The 25,762-nt window shown below is 51.1% G+C and overlaps 5 protein-coding genes across 5 annotated transcripts; 1 reads left to right on the top strand and 4 right to left on the bottom strand.

Moving 5' to 3' along the window:
* Positions 1 to 146: 146 nt before the first annotated feature.
* Positions 147 to 1,163, bottom strand: KD926_010111 (3-demethylubiquinone-9 3-methyltransferase; the record flags this gene model as incomplete). The annotated part of the gene is made up of 1 exon (XM_053102621.1): positions 147 to 1,163. The coding sequence occupies one exon, from the start codon at positions 1,161 to 1,163 to the stop codon at positions 147 to 149; it is 1,017 nt and encodes a 338-aa protein (XP_052953878.1).
* A 9,863-nt stretch (positions 1,164 to 11,026) lies between these two features.
* KD926_010110 (putative C2H2 finger domain protein) lies at positions 11,027 to 12,428 on the top strand (the record flags this gene model as incomplete). Its single annotated transcript, XM_053102620.1, has 3 exons — positions 11,027 to 11,396; positions 11,456 to 11,595; positions 11,652 to 12,428. The coding sequence occupies 3 exons, from the start codon at positions 11,027 to 11,029 to the stop codon at positions 12,426 to 12,428; spliced, it is 1,287 nt and encodes a 428-aa protein (XP_052953877.1).
* Positions 12,429 to 13,456: 1,028 nt separating this feature from the next.
* Positions 13,457 to 15,856, bottom strand: KD926_010109 (putative RING and UBP finger domain protein; the record flags this gene model as incomplete). Its single annotated transcript, XM_053102619.1, has 2 exons — positions 13,457 to 14,689; positions 14,750 to 15,856. 2 exons carry the CDS (start codon positions 15,854 to 15,856, stop codon positions 13,457 to 13,459), a joined length of 2,340 nt encoding a protein of 779 aa, XP_052953876.1.
* A 460-nt stretch (positions 15,857 to 16,316) lies between these two features.
* On the bottom strand, positions 16,317 to 17,391 carry KD926_010108 (ubiquitin family protein; the record flags this gene model as incomplete). Its single annotated transcript, XM_053102618.1, has 3 exons — positions 16,317 to 16,996; positions 17,079 to 17,294; positions 17,370 to 17,391. 3 exons carry the CDS (start codon positions 17,389 to 17,391, stop codon positions 16,317 to 16,319), a joined length of 918 nt encoding a protein of 305 aa, XP_052953875.1.
* Positions 17,392 to 19,456: 2,065 nt separating this feature from the next.
* On the bottom strand, positions 19,457 to 21,934 carry KD926_010107 (Zn(II)2Cys6 transcription factor domain-containing protein; the record flags this gene model as incomplete). Its single annotated transcript, XM_053102617.1, has 4 exons — positions 19,457 to 19,557; positions 19,626 to 19,824; positions 19,883 to 20,734; positions 20,807 to 21,934. 4 exons carry the CDS (start codon positions 21,932 to 21,934, stop codon positions 19,457 to 19,459), a joined length of 2,280 nt encoding a protein of 759 aa, XP_052953874.1.
* Positions 21,935 to 25,762: the final 3,828 nt, after the last annotated feature.

The following is a 25,762-nucleotide window of genomic DNA, read 5'->3' as shown; positions in this document are numbered from 1 at the left end:
CCTATTCTATACTACCTATTCTACAGTCAGTTATATATACATACATAATAAACTCCCTAACTATATCAATCAACAAAACAATAAATGCCCTTTCCTCTTCACATAAGGATTCAAATCCCTAAATCCAAAAACAAGACGAAGAGAATCTACACCCCCTTCCTCACAGCCCAGAAATAATTCCCCCAGTTCTCAGAACCAGACACAAACTTCCATCCGATCCCGGGGAAATACATCACCCCGGAACATTTCCACTGCATGCTCGCAGACCCAGACCCAGAGGTAGAAGTAGAGGAGGCCAACCCCTCCTTCGCCCATCCCCTCAACTCATCCGGATTCACAAACTTCGCCCAGTCGTGCGTTCCGCGCGGCACGACGCCGATCGGCCACGGCGCTTCCGCAATCACCTGGTTGACGAAGAAGGCGGGCAGGGAGCGCGAGATGGTCGAGCCGATGAGCCAGCCACCTGGGCGCAGGAGACGGAGACAGTCGGTGAGGAAGCGTAGCGGGGAGGAGGTGGCGTTCGTGTCGATGTGTTCGAGGACTTCGAAGAGGGTGACGATGTCGAATTGGTTCTGCGGTTGCGGTTGCGGGGTGGTGGCGATTGTTTGGTCGGTGGATGGAGGGGAGGAGGTTTGGTCCTGCTGGGCGCGGACAAGATCCTCCAGGGTACAGTTCCGGTATTGGAATTTGCCGGAGGATAGGTGCGCGGCGACTTTCGGGTCTCTGCGGGCGTGGTCGCGCGCGATCTGGATGAGTTGAGGCGTTGGGTCGATGGCGGTGATGCTGGCGGCGCGGGTTGGTGTTGCTGAGGAGGTTGATTGGGTCTGTGAGGGAGAGGAGGAGGGGATGGTTCGTGCCAGTGATTCCGCGAAGATGCCGCCTCCGCAGCCGACGTCCAGATAGCGGAGGTTGTTCGAGGAAGACGAGGGAGATGAAGAAGGAGCGGGCAAGCCATCGGCGAGACAGGATGCGATGAAGTCGTGACGGAGAGGGTTCATGAGGTGCAGCACGCGCGAGGATCCCATAGGATCCCACCAGCTGCTGGCGAGGGCGGAGAAATGGGTGACTTCATTTGCGGAGACGGAGGAGGTGGAGTGCGTGCGGAGGGAGAGGGAGGTTGAGAGGGAGGGGAGGCGTTTGGTGAGAGCTGGTCGGAGGGCCATGGTTGACTGGGTGAGCTTGTATTTGCTCTGCTGGATTTCCGTTGGATGTGGTGATGCTTGACTCTGTTTTATGTTTGTGATATCTAAGAGAAAAAAATATCAGATAAGATGTCAAAGGGATTCCGAGAGTGATAACTGGCATTGGCTGGTGTAGGGGTTGACAGTCTGGGTGATACTCACTGGCATATATCCTCTCTGTACACTCTCCCGTCTCGGGTGCTGGTTGAGAGGAAGGTGGGCGACGTAGCTCCAATTGCGGTTGGAGATGGTGATGCTTGTGAATTGGATGCGATGCGATGATTTCACGGTTCGGGCACGTGACACCCATCCTGAATGCCGACTCCATCTTTGCATTTACAATCGCCAAGGAATATGGGTATATTCAATCTAAAGCCAGTATCTGTTAATTTGACTAAAAGAATGTACTTATCGTAATGGATTTGCCCAGATGGTTCGTCCAATAGCGGACTAGAACGGTTGATGCAGTCTAGCTCTAAGCCGAGATGTCATGTCCTTGGTTACTACAGAGTATGTCAATCGACGTCGTTGCGTTTCGATTCATTGGAATCATCGAAATGAGGATGAAAGTATCAAATATATTTATTGACAGTTGGTAGTTTTGCTTGACGATCGGTTCTCAGAATTCCAAGTCTCTATTGGCCCAACTGGTTCGTTTTTGGAACTACATAAAAAAAGCCAACCGGGTAGCATCAGCACACACAATCGAGTACAACTACCAAAATGCACAACTAGAAAGCGGTTTCTTTACGACGAGAGCAAACCAGAGATATTACACGATGGATTCTGGTTACACCCCTACTGATAGATGTTTTCACCAGTCACATAAGGCACTCCTGATCCGCCTGAGAACTCGACAGCAGCGGCCTTCTATTTCTCGCCACTGCGGTATCTATCAAGGCGGACATCGTTGATGAATCACTTGGGATATTCCAGAGCACCCGGTGCGCGCTGATGTGGCTGTACGTCCACATGAGAATATGGCATTACAGACACATTGTCTCCCCGCCACAGATGCCATCTGACCCTAGAGCGCAGAGCGAAAACACCTTAACTGACTTTACCCACCGGATCCCTTACATCCAGCAAAAGTGGCGCACCTCTGTCATGTATGTACTTGCGAAAATATGTATCAATCTGGAGTTTCAAGCCACGCGACAAAAAGAGTGGTTGGGCAGTTTCGAATCCTTGATTGACACCTGCAGGCGAGACCGATGACTTCATCATATCATACATGTCAATATGGAGGGCAATAGATTGAGTGCATCGAACCTGATATGATACATCTCATGGCTGTCAGGACGTGACCTATCTGTGCTCTGCGGCCCTTGCTTATCCCGGAACACACGGAATGGGAAGGGTTTGTCCTAAACGAGAGAAAAAGGCTGCAGTGACGTCTTGGCGGCATTGAAGATGATGAGAATGGCTTCTTGGATACCCAATCGGTGATGTTGCTGGATTGTGCACCAGCAGAAGGGCGTTGAACCTCGGCGATATGTGCTGCGTAAGACGCATGGTAGAGAACTCCTACCGAGCCAAGCGATATACTCGGTGTATGTACGGCACCATATAGATCCACTGATTGAAGCGACGAAGCGAAGAATGATGCATTCTGACTCGTAGCTCAGCCAGTATACCGGAAACCAGAAATCTACGAGGGCAGTCCCGATAGAATGGTCGCAACGAACACGCGAGCTCACCACCCGCCGAGGTAAAACCAGCTAACTTACAGCGACGTTCCCCCGATCACTTAGTCAGGATATGAGGAGATGACTGGTAAGAATAATATCCCGGATATTAAGCAGCACCACTTTCATCTCCCCCAATTAATATTAATAACGTCTGTCCAATCCTACCACATGATCCCACCATATAACCACGGAACGTCTCGAAAGAGGGGGAAGCACACATCCACGGAAATCCGCCGGAACCAAGCGAACCAGAAGTATCCCCACTCACCCTGGAAGTGTTCTGGAAAGCAAGTGGAACGAACTCCCCTTGACCGAAAAGGTTCTGGCCATGCCTGTCGAGTCATCCGGGTTCCCTTCTTCGGCTTCCCCCTGGTACTCCGTATGGCGCACTATGCAGGATGCACCCAAGGGCACTAACTCCGATATCCACATCCAAGAAGTTCTACGTGTCTTCCAGAATCTTTCCATCCCCCCCCCTCCTCCCTGCGGGTCTATTCCCTTCCAGGTGGAGTCCGCCAGTCGGGATTTGTGCTACTCGAGCCGCGTCTGCATAGTGTCGGGATTCAACCTGCCGGACGAAGATCATTTGTGGGATGGACGATCGCTTGGAATCAGACGGGGGGATGACAAGAGGAGAGAGGGGAGGAGAGGAGACAAGAGGGTATGATGAATAAAGCCATGCGCTAGTTATGCTGTGCGAGGGGTGCGAGGAGATCCATTATCCACTCAAGACTTGCCCGCGCAACTCCGTTAATCCAGGCCGCGTCCTGATGGATGTCGACGCCTGCCGTGTAATCCTAACGTGCCATGTCCATGACTAACTTAGTTGTTGCTTTTCTTAATCATTTGGTCCATCGGCCGGCCGGTTGTCGGTCGGTTTTGTCGGTCGGCCGGTGGAGGATGGGCAGGATTTGCCTGACTACCAAGGTAAGTAAAGTTAGGGTACTATAGATAGATGAATTGGATGGATCAATTGCGTCCCCTTTTTTCTTTTTTCGTGTTTTCTTTTTTAAACTCTTCGCGGTTGGGTTTCCTATTCCCCCTTTAATGATGAGATGAGGATGATGTGCCCCGTTGGTTAAGGGTCACCCTTTTTTTCTTCGTTGAGGACTGTCTCTCCCTTTTTCTTCTTGTTTGTTTCGACATGAATGAAGTTGGGTTGGGTTGGACAGACCGACCGGAGTGGGTTCCACAGGAGGGCCATGATGAAGGATGAAGAGGAAGAGAACATTGACTTTGGAGGGATTATCGACCTCCTTCAAGGGGATTAGCGCGGCCACCTGCTGCAGTTCACCGGCTCAACCTTGTTTCTCTACGGAATACCTCTCATTTACTTTGCCTTTGACCATGCCGACCCTGCTTCATTTCCGCTCTCGTGACTCGCTCGGGCGCGGGACGATTGTCTGGTCCCTCGTTGACAATGGCAGCCTCACTCCAGCATCCTGGCGAGAGGCTTCTAGAACGTGGATGGGATTGGAACGGATTCCTGGGTTGGCAATTCTGCACCGGCAATTAGGCACAGATCGTTTTAATTTCTATGATTTACGTATTCTGATCCCTCTGAAGACATCTTCACCAATCATGGACAGGAAGCACCGCTAGAATCTAGAAAGCCAACTCAATCTCGCGCTCACCAGCCACATAACTGGGGCCCCGGCACAGGCACAAAACGCACTCGAAGACCCCAATACGAACCGTTCATCTCGTTCCTGCCCATGTTCTTTGTTCCCTTCCAGATCCGTCCAACCCCGAACTTTGGAACCTGACCTGCTCCCAAACTGATGCCCAATGCCTGCCAAGGGTCCCGTCTGAGCTTTTTTTTTTTTTTTTTTTTTTTGCCTTTCTTTGGTTTTGCTTCATTTTATTTTCCTTTCTTCCGGAAACGCCCTACCGCTAATTAGTTAACGGCAGCTATCAACTTGCCTTTCTTTTCTTTTTCTTTTTCTTTCCCTTTTTTTTTGGGTTTTTTCTGACTCGTTTCCCAACGGTCCATGAAGTCATAGGTCCGACAAAAAAAAAGCGGGCTGGATCATCCTTACCCTACTCCGTCCGTTCCTCCGTCCTCGACTCCCCAGGCACCGGACCAGGGAAACTGAGTCCCGCGCGCGAGGGCAGATCGATGCGCATGCCCATGACTCGGCAATCGTCACGTAGACCCTGCCAGCTCCCCAGCTCCCTGCGGATCCGGGAGAGTCGCGAGACGAAAAAAAGCGATCATTGATCCTCCGTACAGAAGAAGGCTAGAAGCGGAGTTTGTGACGATTGACGAGTGACGACTGACGATTGACGAGTGACGACTGACGATTGACGAGTGACGACTGACGACTGACGACTGACGAGGCCCACTTACCAACTTACCTACCTACTTGCTTGCACGGGAGCGGGAGTAGGAAGCGAAATTGCACGATCTTCGAGATTCTACTACTAGTAACTGCTAAGGAGAGAATCGACAATCGTCAATCGCGAATCGTCATAACGGCATTTCTTTCTTTATTTTTAGTCGTTTACGGAGTATGGCTTACGAACACTTGACAGACTACTCGGCTCCCTAACTAGTCCCTACTACTTACTCCGAAGTAGATACTAGATAATTTTTGCTATGTACAGGATATACTCCGTACTACGGAAATAGAATCAGATGAACTAAACGCCTAGCTTATGGAAGTACCGATGCAAATCATCATAATTTCACTCGTGCCTTGATCGGCAGGATCAATTATACCTATTCATAGCACAAAACAAACAGAGAGGGAGACAGACTCGAAAATAGCACATCTATCACCAGTTATTATGAGTTAGGGGGGAGGTGATATGCGAAGTGACTTGATTCTCTTGTCTCAAAAAAGTGCCCTCAAGACCCTTTAATTTGATTTGTGAATAGTAAGTACTCAGATCTCGAAATCTAGATCTACATAACTAAGTTACAAGACAAAGAAAAAAAAGTCAAAAACACACAAGCCACAAACGAAGCCACGATGACATATGCAGTGCCAGTCATCATGCAGGAGCCCGTAAGAGAGGCTGAGAGCAGAGCCATCAGATGCAGCATCCGCATCTCCATAATAATTAAAAAAATTGCGGTCAGGGCGGCACAGCGCGACGTGCTCTGCCCTGACTAGACCAGACTAAGGTAGACTAGACGGGGCCGATCAGTCAGCTGAGTCTTTTCTCTCCCCTTCTTGCTCTCGCGCTTTTTCTAGAACACTATAGCTAATCAGTGCAATTTCTAATTTCGCTCTTTGTTGCGTCGCGGATATTAAGTAATTTACTTCTACATGGTGTAGATTGCAATTTGAAAGACGAGGAATGGCTTAAGAAGGCGGTGAGTATAGGTAGTACAGGTGCGGTCGGGTTCGGAGGCGTTGCTGGGTCTGGTGTTTGTTTGTTTACTCGATGAGGTAAAAGGTAGTCGGATCAACGAATGATATACAAGTATATCCTCGAGACGAAGCCTCGATAAAATAAAGAAATGGCCGAAAAATAAAGGAAAAAGGGAAAGACCAGATTGCGAACGAACCAGAAAATCCCCCAACAAGCCGAACGCATCCTTAGGAGTTAGGTAGTGAACAAGGCGAAAGACCAGACCACCACTAATCAACTAACTCACTAACTAACCAGCCTCACCTACCTAACTAACTCCTCCTAAGGAACTCCGTACGATATCCATCATCCATTATCCACAGACCCCTCTTGGCCCTCTGGCCTCTTCCAGAAGCAAAAAAGAAGTGGGTCGGGGTTGGATGTCTCTCTCCTATTCTGCATCAGGCTACTTGAAACCCTCCCAAACGCGCCAGGCGTGGTCCGTTACGGCCAATGGAGTCGGGCTTATTGGATCTGCCATTTCTCTCCTTTCTAGGAGACTAGGGGACTACTCCGTAGAAGACTAGGTAGAAGTACGGAGTCCTCGGATCACTCCATACTGCGTCGAGTACGTTTCCCGTGCGAGGCGGTTCGCTGGCACTGGCAGACACCTACCACCTTGGTAGGGGCTCTGAATGGCGTACGCTTTTCCGTGCCTGCAGATTACCTTGCCTAATTTGCAGCAAGTCCTCAGGGCTCAGGTACCGTGCAGACGTCATAATATCCCTGTCGATTAGGCTGATAGGTTGACGGTGGTTAGCTCTTACGTTGGTTCCCTTTTTTTTTTTTTTTTGGTTGTTCTCCTTAACCCCCTCCCCTGAAATGGTCGAGGACGCAGTTAGTGACCGACGTTAGCACGGAGAGACGTGGGGCGCCTTATTTGCTGATACACTACCTACACGGACTTCTACAGCGAATGATAATTATCGGTCGCGCGGGTTGATTTCATGGTGATGAAATTGATGTGCATCACTGCATATCGCTTTTGAGTTTTCTTTCCTTCTTTCGGGTTTCCTTTCTGTATGCACGATGATCAGACGTTTTCCCGAACGCACAGAGACATCCCGGGGGAGATGGATACCGGAGAGAGAATGGACGAGATAAAATAATTCCCTCTCACCCGTGTGGAGGAGGGCAATTAAAAAAAAACCAGATCCTGGCCGCTATCACTCGTTAAGAAGGAAAAGAAAATAAGAAATAAAAAGAAAGGGTCGCACTTACTGAGTACACCCATACCGTTCGCAGTAGTACGTATCTAATAATCTACAAATCCCCACCCCAGATGGTCCAAGTCCAAGTCCGGGTGACGCAGCGGCTGCGGCACATGGAATTGGGACGCTTTAGAAGGCTTCCATGATTCCATCGACCTTCCGAACTTTTTCTAGAAGCTCTTCGGAAGACCGGACTGGCTTGGCAGGTCGACGTAACTAAGGATGCTAAGGATGTAGGAGTCCGTTAGCGTGTGGCAGTGGGGAGGATGGAGGGGGGGACAAAGTGGAAAAAGGACCCCTCTTGAGGGAAATAATAAAACGGAAAAGAAAAGGAGAAATAAAAAAAAGCCATGATTCCCTGGTGGTGCCTAAAGGGAGAGAAAAGAAAAAAAAAAGCAAGAAAGAAAGTGGGGACAACGTCAAACTAGCTGCCACTAGACACTTTTAGTCCGGTCAAAGGGCGGCTCCACGGTGCATTCTGTTCCGTATTGACTGGTTCGCTGCTTCAAGTCAGCATGTCGTCTAACGTGACATGCAGGGTGTTTTGGGTGATGGAACAAGAGGAACAAGGTGGCATGGACATCAAATAATAATAAGCTGAACGCAATTGTATTGAATCGGAAGGAGCATCGGGGCAAGCAGGGAGATGGAAGCGAAGGCCGGAGGCCCATACCTCCGGAGTATACTCCTCGTTAGTCGACGCAGGATCCATTCTTCGAAACTTTCTAGAAGGAAATTAGCTTCCACCGTTTGTTCTTCGCTAATCGGAGGGCCCTTGGTCAAAAGGGGTTTAAGTCCTAATCCTCCGTCGAACGACCGATTCGACCGGGGCCAGGTTGACTGGTTTTAGATTGCCCTTTTTTCCCTTTTCTTTTTCGTAAGACAAGAATAATAAAACAATCGTACTTCGTAATGAACCAGCCGCCCTAAGTTTCGAGCCAGGAGGTCAACAAATGAGAGCGGGTTATTTCTCCCGTAAAAGGGATTGTCACGGCCTCCTGGACACCTCGACGGGTGCATGTCGCACGATTCCCAGACTGCATGCATGCCCAGGGAGTCTATGCAGCTGGGGACTCTTTGGAATCTCCAATGGTTATCCTGTCATGTCGCATTTTTCTTCGGGTTCCTCTTTCTTGAGGAGGGGGGTTCCAAGGGTCAAGGTCGGTGTCAGACAGCGTCGGAGTCGGGTCAGTCGGTGGTCCAGGTCGATAGAACGATCCCCTGGATCAAATGATCTGGGGTAGGGGAGGTAAGCTTCTCAGGGGGGGCGAAGGTCTGACGATGCGTTCATCACGGTCCCTGAAGCTGGGATCCAAGGACTGGATTGGCGCCGGTCGAGTTCAGGCTCTCATTAGGCTTAGCCATCTTCCGTCCGAAAATAATAATGATGACGATGCCGACAACACGGAGGAGGAGGAATAATAATAATAATAATTATAATAATAATAATAATAATCGAATAATTCAGATCGGCAACGCAGAGGGAAGGATCCACCGGCGTCTCGCACGGCCAAAGAGACGGGGAAAAGCACGTTGTGGAGCCGAGTGCGCTGACGGTGACCTTCTGGTGCCGCCAGCTTCAGGCTTTGGCGCCACCAAGTGGAAACGTGCGAAAAGCTGTCTAATAATAAAATATAAATAAATAATAATAATTATTATTATAGTTGTAATTCCCTCCTAAAGAATTAATTCTATTTTATTTCCTAGCGGAATATAAGAAAATCGCAGGCCGCCTTTTCTTCCCGAACATTCCCTGTTTCGTCCGTCTGGATATCGCGTCGTCGCCTGAATTGTCAGGTCTCTCCCCTTCCTTTCCGGGATTCTTCGATCTGATTTTATTTTATTTGATTTGATTTCCCTTTTTCTTTTTCCTTTTTGAACTTCCCTTTTCCCCCTCGGTTCGCCTCTTTCCCTTCTCTTTATCACCTATCAAAAGGTATGTGTGTTTCTTTTTCCCTACTGCTTCCCCTCCCTTTTACCCCCCTTCCGCTAGTTCGTTCTGTTTGGCTTCCTCCGCCTCCATATTCCCAACTCTAACCCAACCACTTTACTCGGGGCTAACCTGCGTTGGCGCACAGCTTTCCCCTCCACTCTATTGTCCCTCGAGTGAAGCCATCTTCATCTTCGCGTGTGATTTCATGCTGCGTGGTTTTCGGTAGGTATTCTGCATCTTCCCCCTCTTAGCTCCCCTCATGCCTCGTCCCGATGACGCAGTGCGACTCTGCGTTTCCTTTCCTCTTTTTTTCTGCTCCCTCCGGATCCCGTGTGGTCGCTCGGTGGTATTACCTTGCTCGATTCGGCGAGAAAAGGTGTCTGGCATTCGTCATATTTCTCCGGGGCAAGGTGTATCGGCGATCTTATTTCCGCTTCTTCGTCGCATCCGCGCGGGATTCATGGCCTTGAACAGAAGTCCCAGTGAGGGTTGTGGAAACACTCTCGGTAGACTGGAGAGGGTCTCGCCTTTTTATTACAGACGCTGCTTGCTTTTTCTTTGCTTCGGCGCAATTTGCTGACATTGCGGTGTTCGCCCCATAGGTCCATCTGATCTGCTCCCGCTCGTGAAATTCTTTACTTTTCGCATTCTTCCCCGTTTCCCTCCGTCCACGCCCGCGCCTCTTATATTTCCTTCGAATATACTGGTCTCTGGTAGCGCCCAGGAATCCAAACCACCCAACGCTCGCTGTGAGACGGCCATCCATCCGTTTTCGAATCTAACTGTATTCCGTGCGAAAAGTGGCAACAAATTTCCGGCGTCGCATTTGGCTTGGTTTCGCGAATCGCAAGAAACATTCGAACTCGTGATAATCGCGAATCGCTTCCATACGAGTATTCGGTGAAGGCTTGAGACAAGTGTCTTGCTCCGCTTACGGTCATTCAGAGTTGGACTGTGTCGAAGAAGACTTGCACGTCCTCGAGACTCGATCAGTCGTGAGGCGCTAGAAGAATTATTGAAGAGGAACGCATTTGGCGGAACAGTGAACGCGAATAACCTCGTGGTTTTTTTGAAGTCGCAAGAGGGGACTTTCGCGCTTGGGATCTTCCATTTTCGCCCTTACCTGCGTTGCTGACATTCCTGATTACGGCATTTGTGAGTCTGGCCACCTTCTCCCACGTCACAATCAACAAAGATTTTATTTTATCGCGGACTGAAGCAGGGTGCGTTCGTGTACAAACTCTGTTTCTCCATTCGCGTTGTGCCCACCAACTCAGTGTCTCCCCTGTATAAGCTTTATTTCTCATGTTTTTTCCACCAAACTTGAAATTCTTCCACAACTTGATTCTGACCACGGCTCTTTGCAAGCTTCGCTAGGCTATTCCGTCGAATCACGATAAAAACAGTCGCGCTCTCTTGATTCCCCTCGTGCGCCCTGAAATCGCATCGCCGTCTCCATTCGAGTAGCCGAGCTCTTTCGCGGACAAAATTCGAATCCACCAAAGGATTGTTATAGACGCAATCCTACGGTTTCGCATTAGAAGGATATTTAAGAAACCTTTAATTCGTCCTTGACCGCCGTCCCTCAGCTCGCCGCTGGGTCGGGTCATGGACATCACAACGATCCTGAACAGAAAAGGTTCTGCCGCTATGGTCGCCGCAGAAGCTCATCAATTTGATCAGCAGCAGTTCGTGCAGAATCATAATATGGAAACCTCTTCTCCCAAAATGAAGGCAGAGCCCGGCATGACCGAAACGGGTGACCATCAGGTCCTCTCGTTCCCGCCTCATGCCGCCATGAACCAGATGCCGAACATTCACCAGGACATGCGCTACGCCCCGCAGACGCATCCTGGTGCTGGGTTTCTGCAAAATCCTTACGGCGCCGGGCCGTTCGCTACTGGTCCGCAGATCCCGAATGGTGCCCCTCCCCAAGGACGAACGGATCCTCCTCCCAAAACGTTTCACTGCGCGACCTGCAGCAAGGGTTTTGCTCGACGCAGCGACCTGGCAAGGCACGGTAAGAATCCCTTGTATCTCTGTGTTCAATGAGTTCGATTGGGCTGACGATAACTACAGAGCGTATCCATTCCGGCGTCCGACCTCACGCATGCGATTGGCCGGGCTGCGGAAAGCAGTTCATCCAGCGCTCTGCTCTGACGGTTCACTCTCGTGTTCATACGGGCGAGAAGCCACACATGTGTGAACGTTGTGGGAAGGTATGTGACTTTCTCTCGCTCATCCAAATCAATTCTAACGGCCATGTGATTATTAGCCTTTCAGCGATTCGTCTTCGTTGGCCAGGCACCGCAGAATCCACTCCGGGAAACGACCGTACAAGTGCCCCTATGCGAACTGCCAAAAGACTTTCACTCGTCGCACTACATTGACGCGCCACCAAAACCACCACACAGGCACGATCGAAGAGGCCGCGGCGGAAACCGAAGCCAATCTCCGACAGAATAAAGAAAGGGCGCGAGTCGGCGAGGGGATGTTCTCGGAGCACGGTTCGGTGTCGTTACACTCGACTCCCTCTCCGGCGCATCATCCTATCTCTCCAGCTGGTGACCTCCCTCCTTTGAACATGTCGCGCTCCGATTACTACATGGGCAGCGGACCTATTCCGCCCCATGTTCGCGGAGACTTTTCGCAGGCTAGCCCCCGAGCATCTCCCACGGCCACCTCTCCGTCTCTGTCCAGCTTCAGCAGTGCTCCCCTGCCTCGACCTTCCATGACCTCCCATCCTTCGGGTTACGCCCCCCCTCAGCCTCTGGAGCCCCCTGCCAACAATGACCACCGGCCGAACAGCGTTAGCGGCAGTCCTCATATGTCAAACTTGGGCTGGGCCTCGCCCTCTCACGGTAGCATCCCGTCTCCTGGCTCCGCGCACGACTTCGGTTATCCTGAGCCCAACGGACCGGCGTATGCCAGCTCCATGCCTCCCCACATGTACTTTCCCAACTCGACCATTCGGCGACCCACCAGTACTGAACCCGAGAACTATGAGATGAAGCCTAAACTTGGCGAACACTCATGGACTACTCCGGTATAAGGGGCGTGTGTCAAGGACACCATATCGGCTCAGTCTCCCTCGAACGGCAGGACCGATCGGTGAATTTGGAGAATAATATCCGTTGAGCCTCAGCACTATGGAGATAAAGTCGCTTAATTGAATTGCGACTCAAAACAACCACCATCAATCGTTATTTCCTTTGTTCACCTTTCCTTTGTTCAACCCCATCTTACATATAGCACACCAGCATTGTTTGCCCCTGATTCCCGCCATACATTGTTTTCATACTGTCATTTTCATCTTAGCATTGCCCTTATATGGGTTACAAGCGCGTCGGAAGGAGTCCGGGCTAGCTGATTTTCTACCCCCCGTGTGTTGTGTTTTTGATTGTTCTCTCTTTCCACCATTTTCCATTCTGCTTTTTTTTTTTTACTATGCGCTATGACGAGGACGAAAGCATCAATAAATAGAGAGGTGGGAAAGGTTTCTGGCTAGGTTGGAACGGGGTTTGGGATTATTCGGGGTTATATTGTGCTTTCTATCTGGTTTCTGGTCTGTCTTTTTTCCCCTTGCATCTTTTCCTTTTTTCCTATTTCCTTGTGTCTATATGTAATATCTTGTCTTGTGGATTGAGAGAGTGTGTGATTATATTCCCCCATCGTTGTTTCTTGCATTTTCAATTTTTCCTTGACTCGTTTCCTTTGTTTCTTTTGTCTTTTGGTCTTTTCTTTTCTTTTGTTCTCCTTATACCAATTGTATTTTCCCTCATACCTCCCTCGTTGTAAATGAATACCTACCTTTTGTACCTACTTGTATGATATAGACTTTTGTATTATCATCTCGATTTTACCATCTACCACCTCATCATATGAAGGAAAAAAATATCTATAACAATACGGAGTAGTAGTAAGAATAGGCAAGTAGACATACATGATCTTATTTCAATTCATTCATTCAGAGAATCATGTCATTCGTTCCACTAGTAACTTTTGCAACTTATGCCAGGCCGAATAACCATAACAACTGGCTGTATTCATCAGTCCATCATTATATCTGATAAGGTTCATTCATTTCCTCTTCCCCTTCCCCTTATTCTTCTTCTTCTGACCAGTCCCCTCCGGCTCCGGCTCCGGAACACTAACCGTCCCCTGAACCACATCCTCACTCTGATCCTTCAATCGCTCGGAGCCACTAATAAAGAACGTCAAGTCGTGGTTCTGCTCTGTTAGATCCGCGTTGGCGAGTTTGAGACCCTCCAGCTCGGATGAGAGATGATCGATCCGCGCCATGAGACTCTCGTTCACGGTCTTTTCCTCGCGCCACTCCTTCTCCATCTTCCGGGCCATCGACTCGAATTTTTCCGCGCGTTTCTCGGCGCGGAGTTTATCGCGCTCTAGCGAGGATAGGGTCGTCGTGTTCAGGGCATCGTATTGCGATTGTAAGCTGGTGAGGTGCGCGGTGGCCGATGTGGCGGTCGAGTGGGCGGATTGCGCGGCGGCGGTGGCCTGCGAGGCTTTGTCGACGGCGCGCTCGACGATCTCTTCGAAGTAGGCGCGTTGGCTCTCGAGTTGGCTCGTCAGGAGGTGCGTGTATTCGACGCTCATGTTTTCGAGCTTCTCGCGGGGTACGGCGTCGGTCCAGTCTGGGGGGTCGAGGGCGCTGTTGTCCGCCGCGGGCAGTTCGACGAGCTTGCCGTCGGTTTTGCTCTGGATGATTCGGTGGACGTATGCGTCGCCGACATAGTCCCAGACGCGCTGCGTCGAGAGGTCCATGGCGAAGGCGTGCGCGGTGTCCTTGTAGTGGTCGAAGGCGTGTGCGCCGTCGTAGCGCCCGCACCCGACGTTGCCGCAGATCAGGCACACCCAGAGGTTGAGGTCGGAGTGGCAGACGGAGCAGCATTCTTCGGACGTTTGGTCGTCCAGTGGGATGCCTTGGCTGCTCTTGCGGAAGTCGTCTTGCGTGTAGCGACAGACGGGGCAGCCGCTGCCTTTCCATTTTTGAAGACACGTGCAGTGGAAGACGTGTTGGCAGATGATCGTGAGGAGACCTGTCGTCTCATCCATGCGCTCTAAGCAGACGGGGCACGTCGGGAGTTCGATGAGAGCTGGCGTCGGCGGGGCGAGAGGTCGCGAGGAGAGTTTTGCCGAAGGTAGGGAGCTGGATTGACTTGTCGATGCGGCGGTTACGGTATGAGGTGATAGAAGAACGCCTTGATGAGTCGAGGAGAAGCCCGTCTGCGTATCCGGATCCACCGCTTGAATCTCGACCGTATCCACGAAAACAACATGACATGTTTCAGGCTATTCCAGGGCATTTTAGCATCGGGACGACAGACAGAGCAGAATCTAAACAAAACTCACCTCCATACTGTTGAACACCTTCCCATTCCAATCCCTCTGCCACTCCCTCGCCTTCTTCCCACTCCGAAACTTCATCAGAACCATATACCGATTCGCACGCGCCGTCCGGATCATTCGAAAATGACTAACGTCATCCATGGTCGCCTCCCCCACGAACCCCAGGAAATCCGACGGTGACATATACGACGGCACGGCCAGGATGCACAGCGTCGTGCAGTCCTCATCCTGCTGGTGCAGAGCTAACGAGCGGTCCCCGTCTCCCCCGCGCAAATCCTGCCGCGGGGCGCTACTCCCGCCCAACTCATCGTAGGGCTGTCGCGCGGCCGCCGAGCCCTTCAGGTAGGACGGATATTCCTGCTCGGTCAGGTACGGTGTCTCCTGAGAGTCACGGTACAGGTGCACGATGCCCCAGACGCTGTCGGAGGTCTGCTGGTCGAGCGGGACGTATTTGCCCCGCGTACGGAGCCCGCCGAGAATATCGGTGCCGATGCCCGTCGCGACGGGGTTGTTGTCCCTGGGCTCGCGGCGGCCGGCGCTACGCTTGGAGCTGCTCAAGGTGCTGGGCTCGGAGGGGATCATGTCAATGCACTCGATTGAGACTTTGTCGAGGCGGAGGTCGTGCTCGAGCTCGGATGCGCTGGTGGGTGATCGGGTGTAGGACGGCGGAGGGGTAGTGGTGGGACGGTGTGCGGAGGGGAAAGAGGCGGTGTCAAGAGGTAGGACGTCGCTGCTGGAAGAAGAGCCGGGAGGCGAGCATCGATGCTTTCCGCTTGTAAGCAGAGGATGGCGAGGACTCCGATTTGAGGGAGGTGAGTGCCGGGGCCGTTTCTGGAAGGGTAGAAGGGCTTCACATGCGGAGTCGAAAGATAGCGACGTTGGAGACGGATCGCTTTGAGAAGAGGCGCCTTGGAGGTCGGACTGAGGGCGAGCAAATAGTTCAATCGCGAGATGGTAGAAATAGGAGGGCATCCCGACCGATGCTCTCACATGGCTGGAGGAAGAGGTGAAGTTGGAGAGAGACGAGCCATTTCCGCACTGCTGGTGATGGATGGCCGTCGGTTTGCTCGGTTTGCCTGCGCCAGTCCGCCTTCGGGTCGGAACGGTCATGTGACATGACGGTGGCAACGCCCGGGATCTTTGGCACGGTTGTTGGTTGTTACATCTGCATCTGCATCTACAGAAATCTTGAATTGTTCACGGTTGGTCCCACGGTTGCACAAGAGTATTCATTCTTTTTGTCGCGGGTGGTGAATGCGGATGCATGCAGGGACAGCTCATCGATGCGGTGGTCGCCATTAGGATGGGACATGGACAACAAACGGCCAATTTACGAGGATTCTACGCAAAACTACAGAGAAAGGGCTGATAAAAGAGGATGCCAATGATAGCCGTTGTATATAGCTGAGATAGCTATTGAATCATTGTTGAAGGTAAAAGTAAAGGATAGAACTATGTAATGCACCGTTATTCACGGTGATACAGAAGGTATTGCCCAGCAATCATATCATAATAAGCTTGTAAGAAAGAGCCAAACCAAACGCCATGCGGAATCAAGACGAAAGACATTCTAGTTTCCACCACGAAGTCGGAGAACCAGGTGCAGCGTGCTCTCCTTCTGGATGTTGTAGTCAGAGAGCGTGCGCCCGTCCTCGAGCTGCTTGCCCGCAAAGATCAGACGCTGCTGGTCAGGAGGGATACCCTCCTTGTCTTGGATCTTGCTCTTGACGTTGTCGATCGTATCCGAGCTCTCCACCTCCAACGTGATCGTCTTTCCGGTGAGTGTCTTAACAAATATCTGCATACCACCACGCAAACGAAGGACCAAGTGGAGAGTGGACTCTTTCTGGATGTTATAATCGGACAAGGTACGGCCATCTTCAAGCTGTTTTCCAGCAAAAATGAGACGCTGCTGGTCGGGGGGAATGCCCTCCTTGTCTTGGATCTTGCTCTTCACATTGTCGATGGTGTCGCTAGATTCAACTTCCAAGGTGATCGTCTTGCCGGTCAAGGTCTTGACGAAAATTTGCATACCACCACGCAGACGAAGGACCAAGTGAAGGGTAGATTCCTTCTGGATGTTGTAGTCGGACAGAGTGCGACCATCTTCCAACTGCTTACCAGCGAAGATCAAACGCTGCTGGTCGGGAGGGATACCCTCCTTGTCCTGAATCTTCGACTTGACATTATCGATGGTGTCGCTGGATTCAACCTCAAGGGTGATGGTCTTTCCAGTGAGGGTCTTGACGACTGAAGAAATAAGTCAGTATTCTTGTTGTTGAGTGGCGAGCGTTGAGTGGCGAGCGTGATAGGGGATAGAGTGGTAACTTACAAATCTGCATACCACCACGCAGGCGCAGGACCAGATGAAGGGTGGATTCCTTTTGAATGTTGTAGTCGGACAGAGTGCGACCATCTTCCAACTGTTTACCAGCAAAGATCAAACGCTGCTGGTCAGGGGGAATTCCCTCCTTGTCCTGGATCTTGGACTTGACGTTGTCGATGGTGTCGCTCGACTCGACCTCAAGGGTGATGGTCTTGCCGGTAACTATAGGAGAGACGAAAGTTAATTAAAAGTCAAAGCCAGAGTGGCAAGACGGGTCAGGGACAGGGGATAATTCACGGGTCTTCACGAAGATCTGCATGTTGGCAACGAACGCAGTCGATACGTAGAGTTGTGGGATGAGAGATCTTGGTATGAGGCTCAGATGAAGGTATTAGTGATGAAGAGAAGTCCGAGCGAGAAAGGTGAACGGAGGATGTTAAAGTGAGAGGTGGAGGAAGGAAGGAAGAGATAAGGACGAGGAGAGACGTCAGCCTTAAGTAGGCAGGAACAGGGCAGATGAGGGGAGGCAAAGGAGGCGAAGCGCCTTAGTCAGGAATAGGCCGATAACGTGATGAAAGGAGACCGGCGGTCAAATTGGAGGGAAATGCCTGGACTACTGAAGGCTCCCTTAAGACGGTTTCTGGTTCTGGCTCTGGTACCTCCTGGCACATTCTCTCTCCCAATTCACTTTTTTCTCTCCGTTATCCTGTCCAGTCACCGGGCGATCCCTTCTTACTCCGTTGGTATGGAAGTGGCCATGCAGCCAATGACTCAGGAGGTCCTCTCCGGGTCGGACTGCGGCATCCATGGCCCTAGAGGGGGAAAGAGGCAACCTTGACGATTGAATTTTACTTTAAGCATTATTTTTAATGATTTTATCCGAATATATTCATGTTGCCTTACAAATGGAAGAGTCCCTTGTGGCAGTGACTGAGAGAGAGACCGAGAAGGAGAGAGAACGCTCCGTCCGCATCCGCCACTGACGCCACCAGTTCCGGATTCCCCAACGGAAGCATCCATGCCTCAGGTTCCTTGTTCGGCCTGAGGACGGACAAACGTGGCTGACACAACGAAGGTTTCTGGTTTTGGCTGACTCCCTATCTTTCTACACTTCTATCCTCTATCGCATTTCCTCTCTCTCACCCCAGGTTTCCAGTCTGGACCCAGCGGAGATGCGTCATAGGAGACCTCGGGCCATGACGTGGGAAAGCGGGCTTATCGCCCAAAAGAGGGGGAGAAAGTGGACACGATTCACCGACTACCGGCGACTAGGCGGTCTAGCCCCAGGCAGTAACTTCGGCTTAAGGCACTAAGGCCCTAGGGAGGGGTCAGGTGATCGTCGCTTCCGGGCACCGCGCCCCGCTTTGGGGTACCTGACGAGCCGCCTGTCGCTTGGTGATGTCCTCGACATTAACTACTCCGTAAGACTTCAGAGTTCATGGGATCATATCGATGACCAGTCCTCTGATTACGTTAAGACTGGACACTATGGCGAGCAGCCTTACTTCCCCCGAGCGAGCGTCATCTCCGACGCGCCTCGCATCATCATCCCCGTAGACTCACTCTACTGTGTAATCGCAACCGGATCAAGTTCATATATAACTAATATTCAAAACCTGCAAACTAGCTCAACTGGCGAGACTAAGCGAGGCGATTGGACACGGCATGCTCGCACGCCAGAAAATCACAACGGAGGAGCTTTTGATACCTTCCCGCCTCCATCCTCACTCCTCCAACCAACACTCCGATATTGAAACAACCAAAAAAGGGGACAAAATAAATAAAGGAAATAAAAAGACTCTGAATCAACACAACCACAACTGCATTTCACATCACACACACTCACGCTTAAATCAAGGACACAAATGCAAAAAAATCGCAGCACCATGAAGCGAGAACTAGCCTCCAGCACGCGTCGGCAACTCAGTTGCGCTCGTCATTGCTGCTGCCAAACATTTCGTGACCGTACAGTTATCATGACATTCGTGATCCTCATCATCGCTGTTGTTGTAAATACTGTGCGTGAGAAAGGTATACCACTGAGAAGTAAAGAAAGAGCGTGGATCGGAAACAGGAAAGGAGAGGAAAACAAGAAAAAAAACGACAGATGCTTCGGGCTAAAATTGGCACACGGTTCAATAAAATCAAGTAATCAAAATGAAAGGGAAGGAAAAACAGAAGCCGAGACGGTAGAAGACAAGAAGTTGAGTGGAAACGATCGTAGTCGCTAAGAATGGCTTGATGCGAATCTCATAATCGTAAATGCCGGCATATCTCATAGTTTCGTATCGTGCAGATGCCGTCATCTTTTTAAAAACAAAGCCGTAACACATTTGCTTGCGGGAAAACATGTGCAAAACCCTCATTCTCCGCTTGTATCCACCTTAATTGGCACGGATCACAAGCCGGGAGATAAATTTGTTGGATAGACAGTCAAAGTCGTTGCGGTTGAACTTCGAGCCGTTGCGACTCCGAAGATAGCTCTCTGGATGTTTGTCAGTAAGCCGCAACCTAATGAACAAAAACAAAAAAAAAAAAAAAGGGGATACATACCGTATTGAGTGACATGCTGGCGGACCTCGGTCATGGCATTGCAAACGTCGGGATTCGAGTGCAACAGGTGGTGGTGCTTTTGCGTCTCCCAGTCGGCGAATGCAGGCAGCTTCTGGGAAATGGCCTGGAACAGGCCGACAATCACACCGACGGGAGTAGTCTCCATATCGTTGCAGAACTTGTCGACAGCAGCGGCGTCCTGGAAAAGATAAATGTTAGCAATTGACAATCGTGAGCGTCGTCACACGAAGACTTACAGGAGTGCGGTAGTGGCAATCAAACTGCATCTCCTCCCAGACCGCCAGAAGAATCGACGCCAGGATAAAGATGGTGGGCCAGTTCTTAAGCTTGTCGCCGCTGTAGACGCTCGAGTAGAGACTCGACAGTTCCTCCAGAACGTCCTTCTGCAATTCACGCCACATGTTGGCCATAGCACACTTGATCTGGAAATTGATCATCACCGGCGCCATCGTCTTGCCGTTGAATTTCGACGAGCCTTCCTGGATCTTTCCGAGGAAGGATTCCTCCTCGCCCAGTCCTTCCACCATGGTCACGTGCAGCGTCAGGTTGTAGGCGACGATAAGCTTCAGGGCCTTCCGGATGACGGGCAACTTGGTGCGGAAGTAGTAGCGGAACGCGGTCTTCAGCATCTGCGTCAGGAACGGGGTGCCCTCGAAGTAGTCATCGACGAATTTCTCGAAGGTGCCGTTACCGTCAATATGACGGTCCAGGTAATCGGAGAGTAAAGCGTGAGAAATGCCTTCCATACCGGCGGACAGTTTGGCGGTCTCCACCTCGTACTGAGTGGGTTCCCGGTGCATCGATTCGACCCAGTCGACGCTGAAGCACTGCTCGTCCCGCACGTAGACCTCGCGGGCGTTGATCGGAAGAACTTGGCCATAGCCGTGGGTGATGAAGAGGGTCCGTTCTTGGTCCGAGAATCCCTTGATATTTCCGACGGAGAATCCGAGGCTGATATGGCGCTCATAGTCGGCCTTCCAGTCCTTCATGAAGTACCCAATCTCCTTGATGTCAATTCGCGTGCAGGGAACTTGCCATAACCGAGCATGTGAAGGTTGGCAGCCCGCGCAGGGCTCGCCTTTGTCGCACTAGTCACCGGAGTTAGCGGTCTAGTTGCATAAAACCGCGAGAAGAAACACTAGCCAGGGGGAAATACGTACGGTCTTCTTCAAAAACTTGCAGCGAAGACAGGCTCTCAACTTGCGGATCTCGCTGGCCTGTTTCCGCTGATCCGGCTTCAGAGGACCCTTGCGCTTTCCGACCCGCTTCTCGGTCTCCGGCTTTCCGTTCTGCGATTGCTTGCGAACCTTGGTCTCGGCGGTCTTCGCGGCGATGGGGCTCTTCCGCGAGGGTTTCCGGCTCGGCGGAGAAGCTGAGGACTGCGACGCGGCAGATCGGGTCGGCGATGTGGGCTTCCTCGTGGGAACGGGGATGGGCCGGACAATGGCCACGGGGCTCACCGCCGTCGGCGACTGCGAGCCGTGTGATGTGTGGTCGTAGGAAACCCGACGGTTGACGGAGTTTTTAAAGGCCGACTCGAAGTTGGTTTCGGAGCTGGGCGAGTTGACGGGGTTGGCGAGATCCACGAAGCTGCCGTACGAGGTCGAGTACGACGACTCCGAGAGGCTTCGGTCGTGGAGAGTCTGGGTCGGGTTGATGAAGATGCCCTGTTCCGGGAAGGAGAACTCGTTGGAACGGCGCGGCTCGATGGTGCTCCAGCCATTGTCGCTGCTGGAGCTGGTCAAGGACCGAACCTCGAGGTAGGTGTCTGCGGGCGAGCTGCCGCCTATCATGTTCTGCGGCGCCGCGTACGACAGGTCCGGCAGGCCGTGATCCGTAGGGAAAGCCATCAGTTCGGTTTGAAGGTCCTGGTAAGGGAACGGGACCATATCCACGGGGGCAGAGAGAGGCAGATAGGGACCGTCCAAAAGTCCGGTGCTCAACTGAGCTTGCGTTCCCGAGATCAGATCGACCGGCGACGACTGTATGGGCATGCCATAACTTGCGGCCGTGAACTGCGGAGCGGACGAGGCCTCTTCATGAGAGTACTGAAGGTGGGGTTGCAAGTGCTGAAATTGCCAGTCCACCATCAAGTTAGGATCTTGAGATATCGACTGTTCGAAAGCGTGACCGCTGGTTTGCAAGGGAGAGATATCTCGCCCTCCTTCCGTTCGGTGGGCAGGCTGCTGCTGGTCCACCGCCACGGGCCATGACTGAGGCTGAATATACCCCCTCGAGTCATAGTCCAGGCCGATGAAGCCGTCACTCGATAAATCAACATTTGACATTGTCGGAATTTGAAACTATGTACCAACAAGAGAGAGGGAAAAAGGGAAGAGAAGAAAAAGAAAAAGGGACAAAAAAATCCCCTTAGGAAGGATGGGGAGATAACCAAAAAAGAAAATAGGAAATAAAAAAAAGAAAGAAAAAAAAAAGGAAGAAAAACGAAAACGACGGGGAAATAAAAAACAGTAAAGTAATCGAACGAAATAAAAATGTATAAAAAAAAAAAACCAAAAAAAGAGTAATATAAAAGACAGGCAGGACAGGATGGGGTGATACAGAAAACAAATAAGAGGGGATGAATGGAAGGGAATTGACAGCGAAGCCAGAGGGGAAGAGAGAGGGCTTCGGATGAGCAGAAAGCCCAGAATCCGGGGTGCGAGTGAGCGAGAAGAGTGAGGGAGGATGATAGGATGAAGGCGCCATGGCGGGCATTGAAGCGGTGGGGAGCCAAAGCAGCGGTGAGGCGGGAGTTGCGTCGGCCGGCGATGCGCTAGGAAATGCTAGGAAAGGTCGGAAGGGCGTTCTCGCTATCAAAGTGGGGGGAGGAAAGGAGGGAGGCTGGGTCACCCGCCGAGGACTTGCCAGTCTGTAGAGACTACTAGCGGGTTAATGCCACGGGGGTCAACCCATTGGCATTTCGTGCAAAGTGGCGTAGCTTACGGGATCCTCTCGATTCTCCGATTAACCTCGTCGGGTGTACCGTGGCCGGTTTTTTTTTTTTTTTTTTTTTGGAATTTGGGATTCTCTTTCTTTCGATGGAGTACAGAGACGTATGGAGTATGGATCCATCCTGCTAGGGACCAACTAAACACAGCACGGCGTTTCCAACTTTCCGTTCTCTGCCTTTCCTCCGTACGAAAAAAGAATACATGATGTGCACTCATGCCCGTTTAGGGTATTACGTTCATGATCAGTCTGATGATAATCATTCCCGATCTCTCTCCAATGGGTCTAGTGGAAAGGATATCCACCGATGCAGATTCCGAATTCCTAGTCCGTTACCACTTACCAGTAGGTAACCTCCTCACCTCTGCGCCTTCAGCCACATGCGACATTCAGAAGGGGAGTGGGTTACATAAGAATAAAAAAAGGGACAACAATTGACAGCGATGATCTCATTGTTTTGGAATGAAGGAGAATGCGGGGCGACAAGAAGAACAGCAGAAGAAGGAGGGGAAGGGCGACGAGACAAGTCAATCATCCATCCTCAATCGACATTCAGAAACAATAACGAGCGAAGCGGGGGAAGCGACGAGACGCCGGACAGCTGTTCCTTGTGGACAGTTGAATCAGAATCATGCGAGTGTTTACCAGGTAGTTTTACTTTCCACGGTACCGCGACGGTTTCCTCCGTGAACGAGACACGGGTGCGCGTTCGGGAAAGGCAGATCAGTGGGAACGGTCAAGATCGGTTGCAATTGGCATGGCCTTGACTAATCTCGCCCGGTTATTGGCACATGTCGCCGATCTGGGACCCTCCCTGGTCCCTTTGGAGTTTGGCCTCTGCTCTGTAGCAGACGGTGTCTGCATCCTGCGTGGGTATATTATTCCCAGTCCTGTGTACGGAGTACGCAGGACTCACACAATACTCTGTACCGCCACCGGGCCGTGGCAGTATGCCCGGCTCGGAATACCCCCGTCGACCACGGAGCACCGGTGGGGACCGCATGGGCAGTGATTGCTGACTGGTACTGGTGACAGCAGCCTCGCATCGGCTGGGTCTTATTGGCATGATCCCAATCCCGGTCTCCATCCTGTTACTGTTACTCAGTTGGAAGGGAGACCTATGATCTTCCGTACCGTCTATACTCATTACTCGGTACAGACCATACGGGAAGTGTTCCGATCTCAGTCATCTCACTAAATTATTGTATGTAGAGGTATCTTACCCCGTTGGAGATAGTCCTCCGTCAGTAGGTAAGAATAGTATCGTCGGGGTGGTGCGGGTGACTGCCAATAATAGCTGTCCTCATCCGTCAAGACTCAATCGTTGCAGCACACATGTTGAGTTGTTGCCAACGAGTCCGCTGACGATGCAGTAGCTTCCAGCCAAAAGTTACACTACTGTACGGGATCCTTCTAGGCACCGGGACGGCCATCTAATCTGCAGCCCGTAAGATTGAAGATGAGATGATGGGGAGGAGGATGATGATGACAATAAGAGGATGGATAGTGACGAGGATGGTTGATGACAAGGTGGTTGGCGTTGGCATCCTCCCTTCTCTCTGCCATATTTCTTCGAACCGGTCGATTTGGCTAAGCTCCGATATACTTCCTGTGTACTATGTACTACAGACTTGATCTCATTTTTGGCTCTCGCATTTTAGGTTTATTTAGGTCCTTCGTTGCCGCCGCCGATCTGAAATCAACCTTCTACACCGTACGGAGTACTCCGTGGTCATGATTTTTAGGTTCATCATGAATGTTACCAAAGACAGGGTCCCAGGTAAGAATGTGCACGGCTTCGTGGCCAAGAGTGGATAGATCAGATACGGCGTCTCAACAACCCCTATTCGATCCAAGGGCGAAGTCTCGATGAATGAAGAATAACAAGGCGGACCGGAGAGCTGCACATTCTCCACGGGTAGAGGGTTGGTGACGAGAAGGCGAACAATCCAAGTTGCTAGTACCCTGTACTGTGTACTAATAAAAAAAGAAACGAGAAAAAAAAAAAGGCAAAGGGTTACTGCAGGCAAGTGGGCAAAGTCCCAACGTAGGAAAAAAAACGTCGTGCATATGAAATCAGGGCCCGTGGGCTCCACCTTTGATGCTGGCCGTCAAATCCATTCGCCCGCCACGGAAGAGAGAGAAATCTCGGTTCTGACTCGCAGGTTGGCCACGCCAGCGGCCGCAAGAAATCATAACAAACAGGCCAAACGCGTCAGTCTTCGTTGACGCCGTATTGAAGTATATTTGGCGCTTACCGAGACTTGAGGATCGGAGGTGAATTATTATTAGCAGTCCACATGCACGTTGGATCAGTTGTGAGAGGCAAAGCTCATGGAATCGAGCCCGATTCATCGACAGCGGATGGCACCATCCCCAATGGTGAGTTTGGAAGCCTGAGAGAGAGGGGGGACAGGGCAGCTGCAGGCCATGATGACTTACGTAGCACTAGTGCGTTAGTCGGGACAGGGTACACAGTATCCGTATTCCGTAGTTAGTCTGTTTACCTGCTGTATGCGAGGACGCAGAGGGTTTAGCAACCAGGGTCATCTTGACAGGCTGGCAAATACGGAAAACCACAGAGATGATCAGCATCCCCAGGAGCGACATGTGTTGTCTGAAAGTGTCTCGGATCAAGTCCATTGTTCGTGGGGACCTCACCAGCACCCCTCATCAAGGGAGTCGATCATTCCAGCTCGGATTCACCTTTTACTTACTCCGAGGAATTCACTTCAATCTCTGTTTCTGCCCAACTCGTAAGGAGTCGATCGCTTAACCCGTTCGGGACAAGGACTCTTGGCGGTCACGGGACATGGCTAGCCTTAGGCAGGCCTAGTCCGGTTGGGGGGAAATTGCCAATAGTCTTCCATCGAAGTATAGAATGCGACGAGGGCAAACAATAACATGAAAATTTATTCATAGTCAGCCGATGCTCGTCAGGGAAAAAAGAAAAGAAAAGATAGAAGTAAAAATTAAAAAAATCACGAGAAAAAGATTCTGTCCCTGAGTGAGCTCAGTTGTTGTTGTTGTTGTTGTTGTTGTTGTATTTTACGGCCGCAGTTCACCGCCTAAGCATGTGTCCCGCCATCCCCTGTTGGGGCAAAGGCCGCCAGGGGGTAAGCCCTGGGTGTCTGTAGCTATTTGTGCTATAATACATATCAAGA

The sequence above is a fragment of the Aspergillus affinis genome (genome assembly GCF_023601865.1).
Source record: "Aspergillus affinis strain CMG 70 chromosome Unknown NODE_77_length_175834_cov_85_933294, whole genome shotgun sequence".
NCBI classification, from domain to species: Eukaryota; Fungi; Ascomycota; class Eurotiomycetes; order Eurotiales; family Aspergillaceae; genus Aspergillus; species Aspergillus affinis.
Note: the sequence above shows the minus strand (reverse complement) of the source record. Positions and strands in the feature narration are given on the sequence as shown.